The sequence below is a fragment of the Tenrec ecaudatus genome, chromosome 3, assembly GCF_050624435.1.
Source record: "Tenrec ecaudatus isolate mTenEca1 chromosome 3, mTenEca1.hap1, whole genome shotgun sequence".
Taxonomy (NCBI): domain Eukaryota; kingdom Metazoa; phylum Chordata; class Mammalia; order Afrosoricida; family Tenrecidae; genus Tenrec; species Tenrec ecaudatus.
Genome location: NC_134532.1, coordinates 136,085,056 through 136,108,322, shown reverse-complemented (window position 1 = coordinate 136,108,322; position 23,267 = coordinate 136,085,056). Strand labels below are relative to the sequence as shown.

The 23,267-nt window shown below is 44.3% G+C and overlaps 2 protein-coding genes across 18 annotated transcripts in view; one reads left to right on the top strand and one right to left on the bottom strand.

Moving 5' to 3' along the window:
• The window catches only part of PTPN13 (protein tyrosine phosphatase non-receptor type 13), a 234,606-nt gene extending 218,097 nt beyond the window's left edge, over nt 1-16,509 (top strand). For 12 of the 17 annotated variants that reach the window (XM_075544066.1, XM_075544057.1, XM_075544063.1 and 9 more), the window contains 2 exons: nt 189-251; nt 2,941-3,560. In XM_075544066.1, the coding sequence (XP_075400181.1) occupies nt 189-251; nt 2,941-3,027 (150 nt within the window). In that variant the 3' untranslated portion in view covers nt 3,028-3,560. Of the gene's footprint in view, nt 1-188; nt 252-2,940; nt 3,562-14,290 lie in introns of those variants that run through there. The other 5 variants (XM_075544061.1, XM_075544052.1, XM_075544053.1 and 2 more) reach the window with 2 other exon arrangements.
• A 2,595-nt stretch (nt 16,510-19,104) lies between these two features.
• The window catches only part of SLC10A6 (solute carrier family 10 member 6), a 39,538-nt gene continuing 35,375 nt past the window's right edge, over nt 19,105-23,267 (bottom strand). The window contains exons 5-6 of the mRNA XM_075544070.1: nt 22,099-22,256; nt 19,105-20,902 (exon numbers count right to left, since the gene is read on the bottom strand). Coding sequence (XP_075400185.1) covers nt 20,676-20,902; nt 22,099-22,256 — 385 coding nt within the window. The 3' untranslated portion in view covers nt 19,105-20,675. The remainder of the gene's footprint in view (nt 20,903-22,098; nt 22,257-23,267) is intronic.

Here is a 23,267-nt window from a genome sequence, read left to right as displayed (position 1 = left end):
TTTCTTAGAAAACTCATAGATACTACGACTACGTGATGATAAAGTCAGTTCACCGAGTCCTTTGGTCCAGGACAGCCTCCCCAGGCTACCAAGCAGAGGAAAGACCATGGGGTGCAGCGTCTTCCACACAGCCTGGGGGTTCCAGTGCGGTGGCAGTTTCATGCAGATGCATCCTCTTTCTTTGGCAGTTTGACATCTCCGATGTGGTGCGGTGCATGAGACTGCAGAGACACGGGATGGTTCAGACTGAGGTGAGTTTTGATTGGTGCCTTCTAAGGAGGGTCTTCCTGAACATTTTCATGTTTCAAAAGTTTCTGTTTGGGGGATTATTCCCATATTAGGGAATAGAACCAGACACATTTTGCCGTGAAGGGCATTATTTTCTAATTATGAAGCCTAATTCAGAAGCGAAAAAAAATACATTTCTAGGCAATCTTTTTAAAAATCCTTTAAAAATAGCAAGGAAATAAAACAGCTGCACTGACTAGATGACAGGTAATAGGCAGGGCGTCGAGAGTGGCTGCATGACCACGTACGTCAATAGTGGATTCCTTCTTCATCTCCCCTCAAGTAGACGTGTCTTGAGTGGCACCAGTGGCTTATACTTGACCACTAACCCCAAAGGTTCATGGCTGGAACTCACACAAAAATTCCCTGAGGGTGCGACCCAGCAACGATGACACACGCGACTTTCCTCTGGTTCCTGGATGCTTCCTCCTCCCACTATCGTGATCCAATTCTACCCTGCAAATCTAGCAGGACCAGAGGATGTACACTGGTACAGATAGGAGCTGGAAACACAGGGAATCCAGGGCGGATGATCCCTTCAGGACCAGTGGTACCAGTGGCGATGCTGGGAGGGTAGAAGGAGGGTGGGTAGGAAAGGGGGAACCGATTATAAGGATCTACATATAACCTCCTCCCTGGGGAACAGACGACAGAAAAGTGGGTGAAGGGAGATGTCAGGCAGTGCAAGATATGACAGAATAATAATTTATAAATTATCAAAGGTTCATAAGGGAGGGGAGAAGCGGTGAGGGAGGGGAAAATGAGGAGCTTATGCCAGGGGCTTAAGTGGAAAGCAAATGTTTTGAGAATGATGAGGGCAATGAATGTACAGGTGTGCTTTATACAATTGATGTATGTATGGATTGTGATAAGAGTTGTATGAGCCCCTAATAAAATGATTTTTTAAAAACTTCCCTAAGAACAAGCGGATTCCCAGAATTGACTGGAAAGCAGGAAGGCAGACTGAAGATGCTGAGCTTGGAGATGGTGCTCAGAGAGAGGAAGTCGGGGGGAGGGTGGCGGTTGTTGGGTGCCATCAAGCCAGCTCCGACGTTAGCAAACCCACGCACAACAGAACAAAGCCCCATCAGACCCACTGCCCTCCTCACCACTGTCCTTGGGCTGCAGCCTCTGGTTGCAGCCACTGTGTCAACCATCCCGTGGAGGGCCCTCCTCCCTTTTGCTGCCCCTACTTGACCAAGCACAGAGTCCTTCTCCGTTCCCCGGAGTCCTTGATATAGTGCAAAGAACTGTGTACAGTACAATACACAGTACAGTATCCAGTCAGCAAAACACTGCCCTCCCAGTGAGGTCCCACCCGTTTATCCTCGACTGTGATCTTTCTCTCGCTTGGGCTAGGTCACAGTGACTCAGAGGATCGGGTCCTTGCCACCAGCACGGCATGACTTAGGGTATCTCTGCTGGCCTTCCTGTTCACGCGTCTTGGGAAGTGGTGGAATGTGGCAGCTGGTGGCACACGTCTATAAATTCACAATTCTCTTTCTCGTGAAGAATAGAAAGCTGCACTGTCTCACAAATTAGAACTTGCCTATTTTCTCTTTGTTGGTTTTGGGGTTTTTTTCCCCTCTGATTCAATCTCCGAAATTAAAAGCTGATTTATACTCCTGTTTTTGAAGTAAAGGATGCACACTGATCTATAGAGACGGTTCTTTAGACCCGAGCAGTGCGTTCATCCAAGGGGTCAGTCAGATCGTTCCTGGGGTGCGGCAGTGAAGGAAGCGAGGATTACTGGTGTAGGGCATGCCTTTTCTAACAGAGTGGGCATGAGGAGGGCAGAGGATAAACACATTACCTGAGCAGATTTGATAGAATCTTTGAATGGATGCGTAGGGTGCGCAGGATCAGTCCCAGCAGGTTGAGGGTATCAGTGGCACCATTGAGAAAGGGATGCTTGTGCAGAGAGGCGAAGGAGGGCAGCATGAGGTGTCTAGGGCCGGAGCTTGTCAAGCATGCACCCTCTGGCTGCAAGTCTGGTGTGTGCTCAAGATGGTCCCGGCCGGCCAAGGTGGCTTGGCTGCAGCGAGGCGGGAGAGGAAGGAAAGTGGGGGCAGGTTGAGAGAGGGGGTCCAGGTTTGAGCTATACCAGATGGTCAGCACAGGGTAATGTGCTCTGAGTCACACTGAAAGGATCGCTCTGGTGGCCGCATGGCAATGAGCCCTGATTGGGAGAGAGGGTGCAGGGTGAGGCGACAAGCAGAAGCTGACCAGGCTGGCGTGGTCGCTTTGGACACAGGAGAAGAGGGCATGCAGTGGAGTGGGTATGCAGATGGGTTATTCGTGGGACGAGGGAGTCGTGGACGCATGTGTGGAAAACGTGGAAAGGTGGCCATAGAGATGAGAAACGTTCCATGTATCCCTGCCCTCAAAGAGTGACCCATGTTTCAGAGAGTGGTCTCCCATCCCTGACTCTAAACACACATGCGTGCGTGCACACTGTTTGAAATGAAATCCACCTGCAGTGCCATGTCTGCGGGCCTCTGTATGATTCTCCATCTTCCTATTTCCGTCGCACAATAAAAGTCTGTCCATATTTTCAAAACCCCCAAGGCAGCCCTTCCGAGAGTGGCATGGCAAGACGCAGCATTCACATGATATATTGAAGCCTCCCCTGTTCCCTTCCCCCCTCCGCAGGACCAATACATTTTCTGCTACCAAGTGATCCTGTACGTTCTGAAGCGTCTTCAGTCCGAAGAAGAGCAGCAGGAGCCTCTGAAGTGACCTGAGAAGAGCAGGCTGCCGGAAGGCCTCTCCCAGCGGGGCGGGCTCTTGGCCTCCTCTTCACAGGGCACAGTGGCCATAACAGCAAGTGCCCTCGGGCTGCTGTCTTTCTACAGCTACGTTCACCTCGGATGTCATGATTAAAAACTATGCAACACTCACTTAACGACGGCAGTTGACGAAACTGCTTTGTGGAGTAGCTATCTTAGGGACGAGTCAGGCCGCAGCTGACCCTAGCAACTCTCCGAGTCTCTTTTTAACGCGCCGATCTTGTTTATAGCAAAATTCTTTCTCAGTATTTTAATAGAGTTATTTTATAGGGGATACTTGAAAAACAGTATTTAAGCTTTATGTGACAATACTATGGGCATAGAAAAAAAGTAGCAAATTGTTTACTGTATCAATTTTTAATGTTTACTACATAGGATTTCCTGTAATATATTTATATACTTTTTCATGAAAGCAGAGCTATCATATATCTGTTTGTAACTGATGTATCAACTCACTTTGTAAATAAAAATACACCTTAAAACGTGAGAAAGCCAAAATGGTGCGCGTCTCACATTCTCCATGTGTTCATAGCTGCAGGTCCTTCCCTGCGCCACCTCCAAGTGGAAAGTTCGGCAAGATTCTCTCCCGCGCAGGCTGCCAGGTCTTGATTTTAACAACACCTGTGCTTGTGTGAAGACAGGGCCATCTGGGTCGGCTTTCCAGTTTCCCTGCCAGCCCAGGAAGCAGCAGTGTTGTCAGAAACTCTGGCAGCTCTTCCTTAAGGTCTGCTGTGAGGTGATGTACTGACTCACCATGGTTAATTGCAATGTTGTTCAGTCTCCCTCCCTCCTGCCCTTCCAGTGGGGCGTGTTTACTGTACTTTTGCTGATATGCAAGTCAAAATACTCTCCAATCCCTGCACAAGGGGTGAGCCAAGAAAACACTGTCATTTATATTTGTTTCTGCCAGAAAGACAAGGCATCAACCTCAAAGAGCATGCCTCCATTCAGTCCCTCAATGTCAGCAAGTCTGTTTGGACTCATGGCCACCCTGTACTAGGACAGAGTAGAATGGCCCCTGCGGGTGTTCTAAGTGTCCGATCATTACTGAAGTAGACAGCAGCCTGGGTGTAACACACTACAACACCTTCCTTCCAAAGCAGCGCCAGTTTAAGACTCGGGACACTGCATGGCCCAACTTCAAAGTCTTTTGAGCTTGCTGTCTTGACTTTCTGAACTTTGCTACGTGCAGTGAATTTCTGGAGCCTATTCTTGAGTACCTGAGGATCTCTGGAGGGGAAAGGAGGAGCCATCTGTAGGTATGTGAAGCCCAACTGCTTCAACCGTCAAAGGTCTGAGCTTTACTTTCAGAGCAACTTCGAGTCGGGAGAAAAGTACCATGACCAACCGTACCTTTTCAATAAGAACAATTTTTGGGTACATGCTCTAGTCTAGCCCTGGATTTGGTTTGCCCCCTGCCATATTACCTAGACCTCACCCCAGGAATGTTTGTATACAGTAACTTTTTCCCTATGCCCCTTTTGCATGTTTTTAAGCTTACGTCATTCACTACATTAAAATGAAAAACTATAAGAACCACATGATAATATCGATAGATGCAGTAAAAGCATTTGACAACATCCAACATTCACTCCTGCCAATGTGGCGAATAATGCTAATGGTCTTTTGTATGTTGAACCATCCCTGCATCCCTGGAATGAATCCCACTTGGTCACGGTGAATTTTTTATATGCTTTTCTATTCTATTGGCCAGTATTTTGTTAAGGATTTTTACATCGATGTTCATTAAGGATATTAATGTATAGTTCTCAATTCTCGTGAGCTCCCAGCCCGGTTTTGGTGTCAGTTATGCTAGCTTCATCAAAGGATTCGGTAATTTTCCCTCTTTGTCTATGTTCTGGAAGAGTTTGTGTAGGATTGGTGTTAGTTCTTCCCCAAATGCTTGGTAGAATTCTCCAGTGAAGCCATCTGGTCCAAGGGATTTTTTGGTTGGTAATCCTTTGATAACCTTGTCTTTTTCTTCTATTGCTATGGGTCTGTTGAGATTCTTGATATCCATCGGGGATAGTCTAGGAAGGGATTGTTTTTTTCAAAGAATTTGTCCATATCTTCCAAGTTGTTGAAATCATTGAAGTACAGTCCTTTGTAGTACTGTGTAATTCTCCTTTTGATTTCATTAGGGTCTATTGTAATGCCCCCTCTTTATTTGTTTGTTTTTTTAAATCATTTTATTGGGGCTCATACAACTCATCACAATCCACACATACATCCATTGTGTAAAGCAAACTTATACTTTCATTGCCCTCATCATTCTCAAAATTCGCCTTGTGCTTGGGTTCCTGGAATCAGCTCATTTTGCTTTTATCCCTACCCTCTCTTCCTGCTCCTCCCTCCCTCATGAGCCCTTAATAATTTATAAATTATTATTTTATCTTACATTGCCCGGCATCTCCCTTCACCCACTTTCCTATTGCCCATCACCCAGAGAGGAGGTTATATGTAGATCCCCGAGATCAGTTCCCCCTTTCTACCGCCACTTCCCTCCTGGTATCGCCACTCTCACCCTTGGTCCTGATGGGTTCATCTCTCCTAGATTCCCTGTGTTTCCAGATCTCATCTGTACCGCTATGCATCCTCTGGTCTAACCAGGTTTGCAAGGTAGAATTGGGATCATGATAGTTGGGGGGGAGGAAGCGTTTAAGAACTAGAGGAAGGTTGTGAGTTTCATTATTGCTACACTGAACCCTGAGTGACTCATCTCCCCACTACCCCTCTGTAAGGGATGTCCAATTGTCTACAGATGGGCATTGGGTCCTGCGCTCCCCTCATTCATGATGATACGATTTTCACCCCCGCCTTTGGTGCTTGAAACATGGTCCCCTCGACCCTTCATGATCATACATGTTGGTGTGCTGCTTCCATGTGGGCTTTGTTGCTTCTGGGCGAGATGGCCGCTTGTTTACTTTCAAGCCTTTAAGTCCCCAGACACTATATTTCTCGAAAACCAGGCACTATCAGCCTTCTTCACCACACTTATGCACACATTTGTCTTCAGCGTTTATATGGGAAAGGTGATCACACAATGATGGTTTTTATTCTTTGGTGTCTTTTACCTGATCCCTTCAACACCTCGTGTTCACTTAAGCGTGTGTGCTTCTTCCACGTGGGCTTTTTTGCTTCCAAGATAGATGGCTGCTTGTTTGTCTTGAAGCCTTTAAGACCCCAGATGCTATATCTTTTGATAGCTGGGCACCATCAGCTTTCTTCACCACATTTGCTGATACACACGTCTGTCTTCAGCGATCATGTCGGGAAGGTAGGTATCATAAAATGACCATTTAGCTGAGCAAGGAGCTCTTGTATTAAGGGAATGCTCTCGAGGAGGCCCAATGTCCACCTGCTACCCTACTACTAAACCTATAAATATATGCACATAGGTCTGTTTCCCCCATAGTCATAAATATATTTACATACATACATGTCTGTATTTAGGCTTCTATGTATGCCCTTTGCCTCCTACTCCTTTCTACTCTTTCCTTACACTTTCCTCCTGTCCCACTACCAAGTGCAGCCTTCATTCTGGTTTCAGTAATTCCTCTCAGTTACCTTGCCCTTGGTCACTCCCTACCAGTCCTCACTTCCCCTCCATCCACTGGTTTTGAACCACTCATTATTCCCTTGTAATGCCCCCTCTTTAATTCCTCATCCTTGCTATTGAAATTTGTTCCTTCCTTTCTTGGTTAGGTTTGCCAGCAGTCTGTCAATTCTGTTTATCCTTTCAAAGAACCAACTTTTAGCAGCATTAATTTTTTTCTATAGTTTTCTTATTTTCCCTCCCCTGAATCTCAGCCCTGATTTTTATGTTTTCTTTTCTTTTGCTATTATGAGGATTGTCCTGATGACTCTGCTCTAGTTGTAAATTTAGCATATCAATCATAAGTCTCTTCTTTTTCATGAGTGCATGTATTGCTATGAAACTTCCTCTGGTAACTGCCTTTGCTGTGTCCCATAAGTTTTTGGTACATTGTGTTCTCATTCTCATTGGTTTCTAGAAATTTCCTAATTTCATCTCTGATCTGGCCCAGTATACACTCCTTTTGAAATAGAGTTATTCATCCTCCAATTGTTTGGTTTTGCTTTCTTCATCTTCCTTTTATTGATTTCCAGCCTTATTGCACAGTGGTCACAGAGAGACGTCTGTATGATATCAATGTGCTTAAATTTATGTAGATTTTCCTTATGCCTCAGTATGTGGTCTATCTTTGAATATGTGCCATGTGGGCTTGAAAGAAATGTGAATTTTTTGTATTTGGATGAAAAGCTCTGTATGTATCTCTTAGGTCAAATTGTCTAATTTTCGTGATTGGAACTCTAGCCTCCTTTTTGAGTTTCTTTCCCTGTGATCTATCTTTCTCAGAGAGTGGTGTATTGAAGTCGCCTATGATTATTAAGGTTGTGGTTTCTTTTTTCATCTTTTGGAGTGTTTGATTGATGTACTCAGTGGTTCTCTCTTTCGGGGAATATATGTTTTAAATGCTTAGTGATTCTTTGTCTACTGTTCCCTTGAACCTTATATAATATCCCTCCTATCTCTTTTTATGCTTTGCACACTGAGGTCAATTTTATTAGGAGTGCAAGATTAGGATTGCAACTCTTGCTTTTTTTTTTTAATTGCTGTGTGCTTGGTATGCCTTTCTCCAACCTTTGATTCTCAGCCTATTTTTGTCTGTAGTCTTGAGATGTGTCTCCTGTAGGCAGCAGATTGATGGGTTGTGTTTTCTAAGCCAGTCTGCTAGTCTCAGGTCTTTTAATTCCTGAATTCAGTCTATTGATATTCAGAGTTACTGTCTCCATCGCTTGACTCTGTGATGTCATATTATAACTTTGTGTTGGGTGTTTTCCTACCTCCCTTTCTTATCAGTGTGGTGTGTGTGTGTGTGTGTGTGTGTGTGTGTGTGTGTGTGTGTGTGATTCTTCATTCCACCCTTAAGCCAATGTTATCTTGGGGGCTGTTTTCTCTTTGCTTTCCCCTGGGTGGGATCATTCTGCTTGGTGAGTGCTGTTCTGCCCATACTGGGTTGGCAAGGATCTTTTGTAGGGCTGGGTTTCTTCTAACGTCAGAAGACTCTTAATTCTCCGTCTAGATAGATCATTTGGCTAGGTAGAGTATTCATGCATTATTTTCCTTCAATTTTTTGAATATGTTACTCTCTCTGCTTATTCAAAGTTTCTGCTGATAGGGCTGAGCATATTCTTATTTGGAAACCTTCATATGGGATTGTTTGTTTTTCCCTAGCTGCTCTCATGATTTTCTCCTTTTCCTCAAAGTTGGATAGTGTAACTATTATGTGTGTTGGTGACTTCTTCTTTGGATTCAATCTAGCTGGTGTTCTTTTAGCCTCCTGAATGGTTGCCTGGTTTTTATTCATTAAGTTGAGGAAATTTTCCTCGAAGAATTCTCTCACTATTATTACAGATGACTTCTCTGTTGTGTCATCCTCCAGTAACTCAATTATCCTGATGTTATTCCTCTTCATAGCATCAGGATAACTCTTAGATTTTCTTCAGCTTCTCTGATAGTCTTATTAGGTTTTTGTTCACGTTTGTTAAAGTCTGCTTGGCTGCCCTCTAGGTCACTGATGCAGTTCTCTGCCTCCTACAGTCGATAACAGTTTTTGTTATCTCCTCCCTAAACTCTTGTATTTCCCTTTGGTGTATGGACTTTATCACCTCTATCATTTCATCGTTTGTTTGTTCTTTTGTATTGTTTCCCTCATATCCTATATGACTCCAAGCAGAATCCTGAAATTTTCTTTCTGTGACAGATCAATGTCTGGTTCTTCTATGCATGTTATTAGGTTAAGGACATCTGCCATTGCCTTTTGTTTCTCCTGTTTTTCATTGAGGTTGTTGGAGTAATTTGCTGTTTGTGTTGCATTGTTTTAGAGGAGCCAGGTGCCATTTTCCAGGGAGTCGAAGAGCACTGGCTCTCTATGAGAAACTTGTAGGAATTCTTCTTCAAACTTCCTGCAGCTAATTTCACTATCAAATTTGCCTACCACTTTACACTTCTGTGGCTTCACTCCTTCCCTAGTCAACCAGTGTTCTGTTATTTGAAGGGCAAGTTGGATGGTCCTCTCAGTGGATACTAGTTGGGTTGTGGACCCATGAGGATAGTGCTGTACTGGGTGATCTCACAAGAAGCCGTGATGGTGTGGTGTGCCCATGGCAGTTTGGGGCACTACAGAGGGCATGTGGTGGTGCCCACTGAAATGGGAGTGCCACAGAAGGCTGGTGGGTTGCCCACTTTGGTGTAGAGTACTGTGAATGGTAGGCATAATTCCCCTGGTCAGCTAGATCCCTGCGAAAGTTGGACAAATGTTCCTGCAGCAGCATGGAACATTGGCGAGGATTGGCCAAGCTGCCTTAGGCTGTGTGCAGCACTGCAGCAGGAGGGAGGGAGTGCCCTCAGTCAAGTGGAACCAGAGGACATGGATAGGAGCTCCCCTAGCCATGCAGGCAGGATTTCCCTTGAAATAGGTAGACGGGATTTTCCCAGCCAATTGTTAAACACTGCAGAGGGTGGGTGGGTGGAATTTCCCTGGGAAGAAGTTTGGCAGGATATCACCTGGTGGAGGGAGGGTGGGTGGTCTTTCTTCAGCCTTGGGTTACACTGCAGAGGGTGGAGCACTCTCAACTAGATGGAGAGAAGGCATAAATGCCCTAAGCCAGGGGTTGTCAAACTCAATTAAAACACAGGTCATTTGGTGCAACAGGCAAGATTCACGCAGGTCACATCACATCTACAAATTTTGTTAATATTTTGAAGTGAGGATTCAGGAATATGGATAGGACAATTAAAACACTATATAATTGCTTTTATTTAATCTCCCTGGTGGTAATCCCGAGTGTGGCTTGGGGGTAAATGTTAACTGTCAGAAGTTTATCATATCTGGAACCGAATGTCTACTAGAGAGATTAAAATGAATAACTTCTTAAGAATTACAGGCCTACAATATAAAACAACACATTTTATGCAAAACAATGTACTGCTCTGACACTAGGGAGGTTAAACATTTACTTTATTTAATATATTTATAAAACTAAAATTATTCTTTTTTACCTGAAACTTGCCAGCGCCTTCCTTCTAATTTTCACTTAACTCATGTTGTGACCAGAAAATATAACAAAGTAACTAATAAAAAGCACAAATTGTTGGATAGCTGACAATTGTAATATAATCTAAAAATGTTAGCTAGCGCTACTGCTAGGTATGATTTATAACAGCACAACCCAGAGTGCTCTTTTTAACCTTTTCGCTCTTGGGATCTATTTACATTACGGGACATTGAGAGTACCAGACATATTGCTTCCAAACGTCACCGGAACTGAGTGCATTTATGCATATCCACAGGCCTCCAGGAAAGGCACTGGGCCACATGTGTACTAGTCTTCAGTAGTTAAAGGGTTAACAAAGGAATTGTGTGTACGGTATTGCCTTGATCTCTCTCCTAAGTGCTATTTTTTCTATAACAATTTTTTCTATTTTCATTTTATTTCAGAGCATCGCGGGCCACAAAAATTTACGCCGGGGCTGCATGTGTCCCACTGGCCGCCAGTTTGATACCCCTGCCCTAAGATAAGGGGAGTGGAATGGAGGCAGGCAGTGGCTTATGAGAGAGGGAAGAGAAAAAAACATCTAAGCCCGCTGAGACCGTGGGGAGATAGAAGTGAGGGGAAACAAAAGTAACAATATAGCTGAGCCCCATGACTGACCATGAGGCTGGAGGGGTTTGATCCCTGCCCTGGGGCAGCAACAAGCTGTGGCTGTGTTGAGATAAAGCCCCTGCGCTGGCTCCAAATGGTCCTGGCTCTGGCTGAGACAGTGGTGGGGCTAAGGTCAAACTCTAGCTGGTCTCCACTGTGGTAAGCCCAAAGCTTCCAGTCCCTCTTACCTCGTAGATCTGTGCCTACTTTGTGATGCTCCTCCTGACCCAGCAGTGTGAAATTTCCCTGTTAGTAACTCACCTGTGCTGATTTCTGCAGAGTCCCTCTGGTATGTGTTACCGGCTACATTTTTTTTTTTATCAAGCCCTACCAGGCATTCTACACACTCCATTTTAGATCACTTGTGACCTTGCCCCCTGGGTTTGTTAACACCCTTTTGCTTTCCCCAACCTCCCCATCTTCCATGTCCCAGCTGAACTGTCGGACCCATTTTTTTTTCTCCTCCAGATTGATTTTTCCACCTATCTTATCTAGATAGACATGCAGAGACAATAATAAGCACAAAAACAAGGCAGAACAAAACAATAGAAAACAAAAATCCCAACAACAAAACACTGACAACAAAAAGAAAAGCCTGTAATAATTTCAGGTCTGTTTGTTTACCTTTGGGGGTGTTTTCCAGTCCAATGTGCTGGGGTGCATGCCCTTAGCATTTCACCCTGGTGCAGTGGGATCAAATTGGGCACAGTTCCGACACTGTGCCTCCAGTGTTGTCCCTTCTAGCTCTATGGATCAGTGAGGCATGTTGTGACTCATGGTGGGGCTGGCCCTAAGGTCCTCTCTGTGCACTGGTGGCTAAGCAGGAATATTGTCTTCAGGGCTTAGTGGGCCAGGATGTGTTCCACTCTCCTTCCCTCTTCATTTGTACCTGTGTGTTCTGATCAGACGCACCCCTTTCTCTGAGCTGTAGCTTAAGTGCTGTCATCTGCAATGAATTCTTCTGGGAGGAGGTGGTTGTCCACGTAGTTGGGATTGAGGCTGGCCCCAGAGACCTCTCTATTGGTTCCCTGCTTCATGCCGTTTTGGCACACTGGGTTGAAGTCTGGTCCCTCTGTCCCTCTCCTGTGGAAATATAAATAACATCCTCCCCTTGGTAGGTTAGTCTTGCATACATTATTACTAACTCTCTTCACTCACCCACCCAACCTTCCCTGCCATAACCTAAGGCAGTGTCTCTATGCATACCTATCCTTGACTTACGTAATGAAACTCATACCCAAAACAATAGGGAATGCTTCATGAATTTGTGGGTCATCCTTGCACGGGGTCATCTGATTCTCTGTGTCACTCCTGTTGTATCTGCTGCCAAAGTGAGCACAGGAAGCATTTTTTGTTTTGAAAATTAAACTGAACACTCCCATCTTGTGGATTCTGACTGACAGCGACCCTGTAGGACAGAGTGGAACTGCCCTGTGGGTTTCCGTGACTAACTGTTCCCAGGAGTAGAAAGCCTCCTGTTTTCCCTGCAAAGCAGCTCGTAGCTTCAAAGTGCTACCTGTAACCTGCTATATCACCAGGGCTCCTCTTGTATATTGAGTCTTAGTTTAATCTTTCATTTGAAAAGAGGTTCTGCTTTCAGAAGTACTTGAAACTGTGTTCTCAGTGAGCTGCAATACTGAGGTCTTGTTTTCCCGGCCTCGCATATGAAACCAGACAAGCCAGTGTGGGGAGCCAGAGCAGCTGGAGATAATTAGCTACCATCTGAGGTCAGCATCGGGAGAGGGGAAAGCTGAAGAAAGTTTTTCTGGAAAGAATGTAGCTAGGAAATGGAACCCAAAGCCACTGCTTTGGCATCTATCCCCACTCACAGTGACCCTATAGGACACAGATGGCTCCAGGCAGTAAATCTTCCAATGCAGATTGCCTCCTCATTCTCCAGAGGAGACACTGGTGGGTTTAAACAGCAGACTCTGGGGTTAACCACCTAGCACTACTTTAACCCCAGAATCACCAGGACCCCTCTCAGGAAATGAAAACTGGGGGAAAAAATGCCTGTGTAGGTACATACACCTTGAGTGAAAACTTTAACATGGTAAAAATGTTCCTGCCCTCATCACCATGGAATGGAGTAAGTCTACTCTGGCGACAGAGGAAGGCAAGCCCCACAGGGTTGGGTGGCAACCAGGAGGCACTCAAGGATTTAATGGGAACAAATATACACCCTGTCTTCATTATCTTGATAATCACAAACAGAACACACACACACACACACACACACACACTTGCCTGCAGATTCCAACTCATCATGTCCCTGTATACGGATGGACATCAGAGTAGACCTGCCTTCCATAGGGTCTCAGTGGCCAGGATCTTTCACAGGAGATTGATTGACCATACTTCTGAAGCACTTGTGGGTAGAATTGAACCAACCTCTTTGATAGTGGCTGGATGCTTAACCAGTTGGCCTTTCACCCTGGTGACCACTTTGTAGTACTGTACTGTAACATGTTAACACCCCCCAAAAAAAAAAATCATGGCTCAAACTTAACAGAAGTATATTTCTAGTGTATCTGACAGTCCTGGGTAGATGAGCTTCTCAGCATGGAAAGCTAGCCCTCCCGCAGTTGTTAGAAACACAGGCCAATGGAGGTTTTGCTGTAAACATAAGAAGCTTCCAAAATCATCCTGGGAATCGGCCCCATTTCCCAACCAAAAAAGGATAAAGCTTTTATGGGACAAGCCTGGAAGCCAAATGCATCATTGGATCTGTAAGCAAAAACTAGTCAAATGGCTCCTGAGTACAGAGAAGCTATAAAATGTAGATTACGACAACTCTATACTACAGACGAGCCCTGGTAGTATAGTGATTCTGTGTTGGACTGCTAACCTCAAGGTCATCAGTTCAAAACCCCTAACCACTCCTCAGGACAAAAATGGGGCTGTGTCCACCCATAAAGAGTTAGGTCTCAAAAACACAGGAGCACTTCTGCCCTGCCTTATAGGGTTGTTGTGAGCCAGCATGTGACAGTGAGTTTATACTGCTGAAGGGGAAGCACGGCTGGTGGCCGAGTACATTTATAAAGCTGAGCTAAAGCGGCATCATCTTACAGGATAGTATGTTTAGGTATTGCAGGATTAGAAACAATTTTATCCTAAAAGCACAACTTTGGAAGCTCTCATTGGTGGAGATATTTCTGAAATATCCATCTGTGGTTTCTAAATAGTCTCTCTGGTTTCTTAGTTTTTAAATAATGGGATGTTATAAGACCAACGGCTCAGCTACAGCTGTCCCCCCATCCGCACCTTAGACAGTGGAGAAGGTGCTCCCATCGTACATATTTCATAATGTGGAAAGTAGTCTCTGATGGTAAGCATACATGTGACAGGCATTTCTGAGATTTGAGCTACATAGTATTTGAAAGCCAATTTAAATGTTTATGTATCAGGGTGTAGTGCAATGTTACAACTCCACCAAATGATTGGTTGGGCCCATGCAGATTGGGTGTGTTTCCTCTTCCTGACAGGCGTAACAGAAGGTGGAAGAAGAAACGATGAATAAGTGCTAACTGGATTGATTGTGTTTGTAAACACTTGGAACTCCAACATGGGGATTGGTCAATTTTATCATCACGCTCTGTGTAAAAGGAGCCATCGCAGAAGCAGGATCTAACTATTATTGAGAAAGAAGAGAGAGGAATGGACCACATCCTTTGGACCCCAAGATCCCTGGGTTCAACCTCCTCCATCAAGGAGACACAGAGGTATGACATCAGTGGCAGCGGGAGATGTCGCCGAGAAATGGAAACAGCAGAGTTGATAGCACAAAGAACATGAGGCAGAACTTGGCCTTCTTGGCCCACGGAACAAGGAAAGCTAACCTGGGGGTTTGATGTAGCCCTGGTGGAAGAGTGGCTAACATCAGGCTGCTAATGTAAAGGTCAGCTTGTGGAAACCATCAGATGCTCTATTGCAGAAAGACAAGGCTTTCCACTCCCATAATGAATCATAGTCTTAGAAACCCATTGGGTTTCTAATGGGCAGTTCTACCCTGTCCTACAGAGTTGCTATGAGTCAGAATCAACTCAATGGCAGTGAGCGTTATTGTGTGTGTGTGTGTGTGTCTTTTTTTATATATAATAACCATGCCCACTTTCGAAGTAGGATTCCTCAAGACATTCGATTAGGAGAGCTAGGTTTGCTGGCCCATGGAGCTAGGGCTGAGCCTCTTTGGGCTGGTGCATGCAACAGAGTGGAGGGCTCTTAAGGCATTTGGTAGCAGGACTAAAAGGGTTTGTAAAACTGCCTGACCAGAGCCAAAGCCAAGAGGCCACAGGCTGAGAGACCAAGGACCGATGAGAGGTGCTTCAGACCAAAGACCTATATGCTAAACATTTCTGGTCTTGAATCATAATTTCCCTAATAAATCTCACAACCATGAATATTGTCTGTGAGTTCTGTGTGGCCATTGCCACGCGTTGTCTAAACCCGGCAGACAAGTCGGGAATGCCGCAGAAAGGACAGTTGGTGTGGGAACTGATCAAGAAGCTTGGAGAATGAAGGCGTATCTGAGCTCTGCCACAGAGGAATCGATCTTGGGCTGTTGTTGAGCTTGATTCCCCTTCTTCCTTCCTCAAGTCAGAGAAGTCCGAGTAGCCTCCCCATCTTCCACCCCCTACCCCATTGTTGACACACAGATTTTATTTGACTACAAGTAATCAAATAGGAGCCTAAACAATAAGCAAATTGTTCTCTTTCCTTGAAATACAAGTTCACAAGTACACAATTGTTAGAATAGAGTCTCCAGCCGGTGGCTGTGAACAACTCTACCATTCTTGCTGCCTTTGTTCCAGTCACCACATCCACCCTCCAGACAGGAAGTAGGGTGAGGAGGAAGGACCAGTCAGTGCTGAGAGCAACAGTCAGAGTTTCTCAGAAATCATGAACAAACTTCCCTTCTGCTTTATTAGTGGGGGGCCTGTGTCCTATGGTCACCTCTAGCTTTGAGGTTATTTTTAGCAAGGCTGTCTGTACAAAATGTTGGTTCTAATAACAAGAACAAAGGAAGAATGAAGATTAGGTAAATTTCATTGTTTTTACCTTTCTAGTTCTATCCCAGGTCTCACCACGCCTCAGTAGCAAACCCTATGTCATTTATTTAACATCTGATGGATTCAGTTGGTCTTTAGTCGCCTGAAGCAGCAGCAGAATATAGAGAGCTGGGAATCAGAGGAGGATCTAGATTCTAGACTGTGTCTCTAATTACCTCTACACACAACTGCCTATTTTGCTCTGAGATTAGAACAATGGTACTCAGTGACCATTACTGAAGTTTTGACAAAAGATTCTATAGAAGAATCTTGACAAAAGGGAAAGAGTATGGAACAGACCTCAAATTGTCATGGAATCCAGACTTCCTGGGGCCAGTGAATTTGGTTGATGCCCTGAGGCTATTGCCTTGAGGTAACCTTTATATTGTTAACCAAAACTATCTTCTGAAGTAGTTTTTAAATCAAGCCATTTAGCTTAATTAGTAAAGATGGTTTGCCGTGAACATCTTTTAAAAAGAACTATCCGTATGTGATCAATTTGATCACCGCACTTCCGGAGCCTAGATGAGAGCGCGAGGAGGCTGTGAGCTTGTGTTCGTGATGGTGGCACGCAGAGGTAGAGGATAGTAGTAGGGATGGTTGGGCAAAGAGAGGACCTGATGCAAAGGGCTTTAGTGGAGAGCAAATGCTTTGAAAATGATTAGGGCAAAGAATGTACGGATGTGCTTCATACAATCGATGTATGTATATGTATGGATTGTGATGAGTTGTATGAGCCCCTAATAAAATATAAAAAAAAAAAACAACAACCACACAGCAAAGATCTTTCTGATCTTAATACTGAAGTTTCTATGTGGAATTGGTGTAAAGAGATCCACTCACTGGAAAATGTTTTAAAGGCAGTCTTCAACTTTTTAATTTTAGAAATATAATGTCAGACGTTCACTCAGAATTCAGCATGTTCCAGATGTTAATGCTCAGCAAACTCTTAGGACTGGGGAACTTGTTGACTCACCTTCCTCTCTGCTTGTTAGGGAATTGTTCCAACTGAGAGGAAAACAGTTAACCTAACCATTTAGTCAGGTTCTTTCCACTCCTCCTGGTGAGTCAGATGCAATCAAGGGCTGACCATAAGCCCCGCCATCCAGTTGGTTTCCAACTCCTAGCAACGCTATCAGAAAGAGTAGCTGTGTTTCTTATGCTTTCCAAGACTAAATCGTATGGGAGTGAACAGCCTGGTTTTTCGCCCGAAGAGCAGCTGGTGGGCTTGAACTGACAACTTTCTTTAGAGGCTAGGAAAAGGAAGCCATATCTTCTTGCTGCTATGATTTATTTGCTAATGTAGGTGAAGCTGAATGACCTTTTCTGTACTAGGGTAGTATTCCTTACCATGTAAGATAGGGAAGACACACACTTACTGATCACCTCTGGTGCTTTGACCCAAGCGCATGCCCATGACCTGCTTTACGGTGTGCTTGGGATTGAATATGTTATTCCTTGTTTTCTCTTTTAATGTATAAGAAAGAGCTTTATATCAAGAATATTATATCGGAAGGTATCCCATCCCAGTCCAACTCAAGCCTCTAAGTCCCAGGCAAGCCAGGATCTCTTCAGATTCATCTAGCTGCAGCCTGACTGACAGATTGTAGGTATGGGCACATACTCCAACCCACAATTCCAGTGTCCCCCACTAAGTAACTAGAATACAAAGGTGTGTTCTTTCCACTATTACTATGCTGTCTCAACTGGCCATCTGGCTCTTTCCCACACACAGTGATGAAATCATTCTACTTAACATGATTGCTCAGGTTCACCTTCTGAGTATCACCTAGGCTTCTATTAACTCATTATTATTAAGGCCCATTAGAATGCTTTTTATTGCAGATGTGTGGAACATATAAGGTCTGAGAAATTACCCGTACCAGCTAAGGTCACACACCTCACCAAGGAGAAGTATGTTCAGCCATCCCCGTTGACTCACTCACCCGCAGCCTGCCATCGAGTTGATTCCGACTCAGAGCCAGCCATTGCTTTAGGGGGGTGGGAACAGAATCTTGGACCAGTGTGGCTGGCAAATGAATTTGTTACTCACCAAATGGCCCTTGGAAGTAAGAAGGTTTCCCTGGCCTGAAGTAGAGCCTCTTTGGGTTCCTTGTTGCTCGGTTGCCTGCCCTAACCATAATCTCTGGTCCCCTGGGGAGAGTGCTTTCACCAGCGCATTCACAAACCATTGCAGGAGACGAAAGTCTTCTGACTTGGCCACTTTCAAACTTCCACGTGGATTTGTGTTGTTCCCGTCTTACAAGATGGTCTTTCATTGGCCTGCCCCTTAGCCTTGCTGTGATAAACATGAACCACCGCTCGTGCATTCAAAGAAGAGGGTTGGATTTAGCATTTTGGGTTAGGTGTCTAAGTAGAGAAACAATTTAGAAATTACTTTTGTGTTGATGTCTTAAAATTGTGGTCACACCCAGGCCTGGGAACCTATTCATTCACAACTCTACTGACCAGGTTTATTATTGGAATTGATTCCACAGTAGACTATAAACTCTTTGAAAGCAAGACTGTAAACTCTTTCTCTTTAATTTAGCAGTTTTATTGACATATAATTCACACAGCACACAGTTCCCTGATTTCCACATACTACCAAGAGTTGTGCACTCATCGCCACAATCCTTGAAGGCCGGCCTGCTTGGTCACAATTGCACGACTCCTGTGCACAGATGAGGCTCACACCAAAGAGACCTTTGTCAAATGGCTAAAAGGAAACTCCCAAGTGTTGAAGCAGTAGTTGAGAATGAGCTATCATGTCTCACATCCGCACCTTTATTGCCCCTGCAAAATGTACTGGGTGCCTGAGACCCAGCGGGGCTTCCCTGAATGATGGTGGAAATGCTGAGATAGTCATTGCCAGTCTACTAGCCCACCCGCCTGTGAAAACTTTACAGAATAAAAATGTACTTGCACTTATGCACACATCAGATAATGCACTTTCTCATGCCTTTCAAAACTTCCAAATAACAGAATAATGGAACCAAAGAGGGTTCCCAAACACTACATCCTACAAGAAGTGACATGAAGGATGGGTCATTTCAAGTCAATAAAGCTGATGTCTTCAATCTATGATACTGGAATCATTCAGTAATCCTTAAAATATTAATTTTTTTCAGACTATACACAAAAATAATCTAAGTAGATTAATACATGCATATTTAGTCCACTAAATATTGGATAAATACATGACAATTTTTTAAATGTCAGAACAGAGAGAAATAATAGATCCTCCCCTCTTGCCAGGCATGGTTGACTTATGGGAAAGACAAGAATCGCTCACACAGCAGCTAGTAAACACTGTTCACACCCCTCTTCCTACAAGAATGCTGGCACAATTCACAGTCCACACACAAACTCTAAAGTCCTGTAAACATGTAGAAGATCTCTACGTCAAAACACTTGTCTCAAAAAGAGTAATAAAGCTGATGATGTAAAAAAGGACGATGTATGGAGCTTCCATACAGAAAGATTCCACAAAGGAAGATGTATGGAGCTTCCACACAGAAAAGAAAAAGGACAACATAGGTCAAATGGCAGCAAAACATAGGACAAAGGGTCAGGATTCACTATGTAGTAAAATCTATAAATCTACAAGGAAGTAATGCAATTGGAAAATGCAGGCAAACGTAGCAGTAGGCACGTGGTGATGAAAAAAGTCAATCTCATTAATGACAGATCATTTTGGACAAGCATTGTCATTCTGGTGAGGCTTTGGAAAGCGAGGCCCCTTAGGCATGGCTGTTAGCACTGCCAGAGAGCATCCTCTCCAGCCTCCCAATGTGTGCTTGGCCTAGTCCCTCGGCTCATAAGAGATGGGTCTATAGAAATGCCCACATAAATGCCAGAGTGCTTGCTGTAGCAGCATTGCCGCACAGCTCGATTAAAAGCTCTCTCTGTCGAGGACTACGGGTTAGTTAAATAAATTATAGTTCTTCTAGAGAATACTTCTGAGTGGTCACTGTACTGAAGGATGAGGTAGTTCAATGCATACTGATGCAGAGAGATGTTCCCGAACACATGGTAGGTTAAGTGACCTACAAAACACTGAAGACGATACAGCAATTTGTGTGTGTGTGTGTGTGTGTGTGTCTGTCTACATAAACTCAAAAACCATACCCATTTCTGCCTAAGAAGCCCTGATGATGCAGTGGGTTATTGTGGGTTATTGATTTGATGGCAATGAACTTGATGTAAGGTTTGTTTGCCTGTTTCCATCTGGTTGATTCTGGTTCTTAGTAATCAGGTAATCCATGTGCTACCAGGTAACTCAGGGTTTCTAAATTCCCTCCAAGGTTGTATCAGTTATAATTACAAAAACAATAACCAAGTGGTGGGGGGAGAACAAGTATTGGAAAAGAGCAAGTGTTTGGTCAAAGGCCTTCGTGTCATCTCTGAGCCATGTGTCCCCTCCCAGAGCTCCAAAGGTGCTTCCAGGTCAAATTGTCATGTCGAACCAGAACCTGTCCTCGCCTGGCAGTATGAGACGACCCCGCTTCCCCAGAGAAACTCATGTCGGATTAAAATCTCCATGGGGAGGATAGCCGCGTGCACCATGGGTATTGCTCATGGGCAGGCATGTTATCCTGCATGGCAACATAAGAACACACAGGCAACTCATGAATGTGTTGTGTAAATGCCCCACAAGAGATCCTGGCAAAGGAAGTAATAGGATATATTTTCAAGAAGGGATCCAATCCCTTCACAAAAGTATAAATATCCTACCATCTGGCACTTAAATATTCATACCAGCCTGCCTGCATCCTCTCCACACCATCTTCCCGGGCCTCGGAAGAAGACCGGGGCCTCGTCAGGCCAGCATATTCCCTCTAGTCACATGAAGAGGGATAAACTGGTCTCTCAACCGATTCTCTGAGGCCTCTGAGGGCCCCAGGAATTCGGTGGTTTCATCTTTCCCCTGGAGGACGGCATGGGATTCCTGGGGAGAAGGAGTTTCCTTCGCGAGGCAGGTTTCTGCGCAGCCAGTATTCTTATTCCTCCGCCTGCTTGTCAGCATCCTCTTGTATACCTGGTAGGCTGGATGTGAAAGGATACAATTTTTAAGGATCACTTTGGCAAAGCCTATAATTTTGTTATGTAATTGCCCACAGCTTGGGGGTTTGAGTCAGACGTGTATAAGCACAGAAGAGAAACTACAAGGGAATGATAGAGAAAAGTGAGGAACAAACTGATTTGATCTCTAAGAATGAATGACTCTTTCAGTCAGGAATGGACCATCTGGGATGGAGACCCAATCCTCAAGTCACGGAGAGCCCATTCACGCATTCATGGGTTCATTCGGTCAATGAGGCTTGGTGGAATACCTGCTCTATCGGTGTTCTGGGTGCTGCTGTGCTGTAGCTGGAAGTGAGATTGACAGAATCTTCCTTCACAGTCTCACCATGAGAAAGGGTTAGAACTTGGATTGAAGATCAAGAATTTTCCCGATAGAATTTCTCTTATCTTCTGGGGAAATTAGACCAGGAGCCTACAACTTTCCTTATATCAATTGTTGTATCAATAATCATCTAGCCTTGCTCAGAAGCTTCTCCCTGGGTGCTAGTAACAGTTTGCCATAGCCCCATGCAAGTAAATAAATCTACTTCTGGGAACTGTCATAAAGACTGAATTCTACTGACAGCAATGAGTATGAGAAGATGTTCTGAGGACATTGATGGTGGTGATGATTGCATAAGCCTCTTCACGTGATTGAACATTAAATTGTATGATAGGTGAAGTAGATGCAATAAATCTATTTTTAAAATATGTGCATTTGACTGTATGGATAAGCACAGACATATTGTATTTCATATTGGAAAAATATTTCTCAGCTATTCAGCACAAGTCTTATTGATAGAAATTCTAAGAAACAATTTGGCTCTGGAGAAACTGGAAACTTTGATGAAATATTCCAAATAGCAGACAGTTATATTTTGGTAAATGCCACTTGAGATCAGTGAAGACTTTCTTCATTTCACTTTCTGGAATCTAGGTTTTGATCTGCATTTTTTTTGTAAATTTGTTTCATGAGCTCACTTTCAGGTGGTGTTTATATTTGACTTTGAAACCCCTTCTTGTAGCAAAGGATCCTGTTTATGTATTTTATTTTCCCAAGAAAACGTTAGGCTAAAAATGTATCACAGGGGCATCACACACAGCTTGAATTGGAAGTGGGGTTAGTAAGTCGGGTTGACCAGTTTTCATTCAAGTCTTTGAAAAGGAGTTCCACGTACCTGCAATAATGAGAAAACCATCTATCAGCTGGAAGAGTCCATAGGTCAAGGGGAAGTGAAAGATCTGGACCAGTTGCTCAGCAGGAAATGACAGCTGCAGCATGGTGACACACATTTGGATATTCTGAGCTCCCGTCTCCAAAGAAATAGTCCTGGACCTATCAGTGAAATGTTCAAGAGTGACCTTCTGAAACAGTGTATAGCAATAACTGTGAACCTATCGATAGCGATCATTAATGCATTGACTCATTCACTCGTGATTTGCTGTGCTTCATTCTGTAGGTGGGCCCTTGAGAGGCACTGTGGAGGAAGGTCTTCAGAATCCTGCCCTAGAAATTGGATTATTTCCTACTTTAAGTCTGACATCTTTTGGGTTTGGGGTTGTTGGTTTGCTTGTTGAGCTGCCCACATTGAAATAAACTGAGTGGGAAAAGAGGAAGAAGGATCGGATGAGGCGTTATAACTGGACTAAACAGTTTTATTTGTCTGCAGTTTAGGTTTTTACAGATGGCAGTACAGTGATGAAAGGTGCTTCAGAAGATAAATGAACATCTATGTGCAAGCTGTTTTGGAATGGGGAAGTAACAGGGGTGGGTACGGTGTGAAATTATTTGGTGTGGCCCATTTTTCCATAGCCTTTATAACCTCCACCCAGTAACAGGGTGGGAACATGCAAATAAGCGTAGAGGGTGCTCACTCAGGGATTCGTCAGTTTTGCCATTCTGCTGAATATAAAAGTGTGCCATCTCAGAAGTAGGAAACGAGGGACTCCCACCACCATCAAGAAAGAAGAATCACCAGCAAAGCACATGTGAGATCCCTGCCTGAAGGGGTGAAGGCCGCAGAGGCAACAGGGGCCACTGCAGCAAGACCAGAAGTCAGAGCAGAAGAGCCACGCCAAGACCAGGAGACAGCAGTGGGCTTCCTGGCCCACAGAACAAGGGAGGGGCCAATGGGTCATGCGGCTGAGAGGCTGAGGACCAGAGGGAGATGTGGCCGCTGGAATGGTGAAGAAGTGTTGCTGCTTTAGACAAAGGACTGGCACTTAATGTTTTCTGATCCTGACTTGTAGTCACCTGTTAACTTCCTAGTAAACCCCCATGAGTGTGAGGACTGCCTGTGAGTTCTGTGGTGAGCCTTACAATGAATTATTGAATCCACCAGCGAAG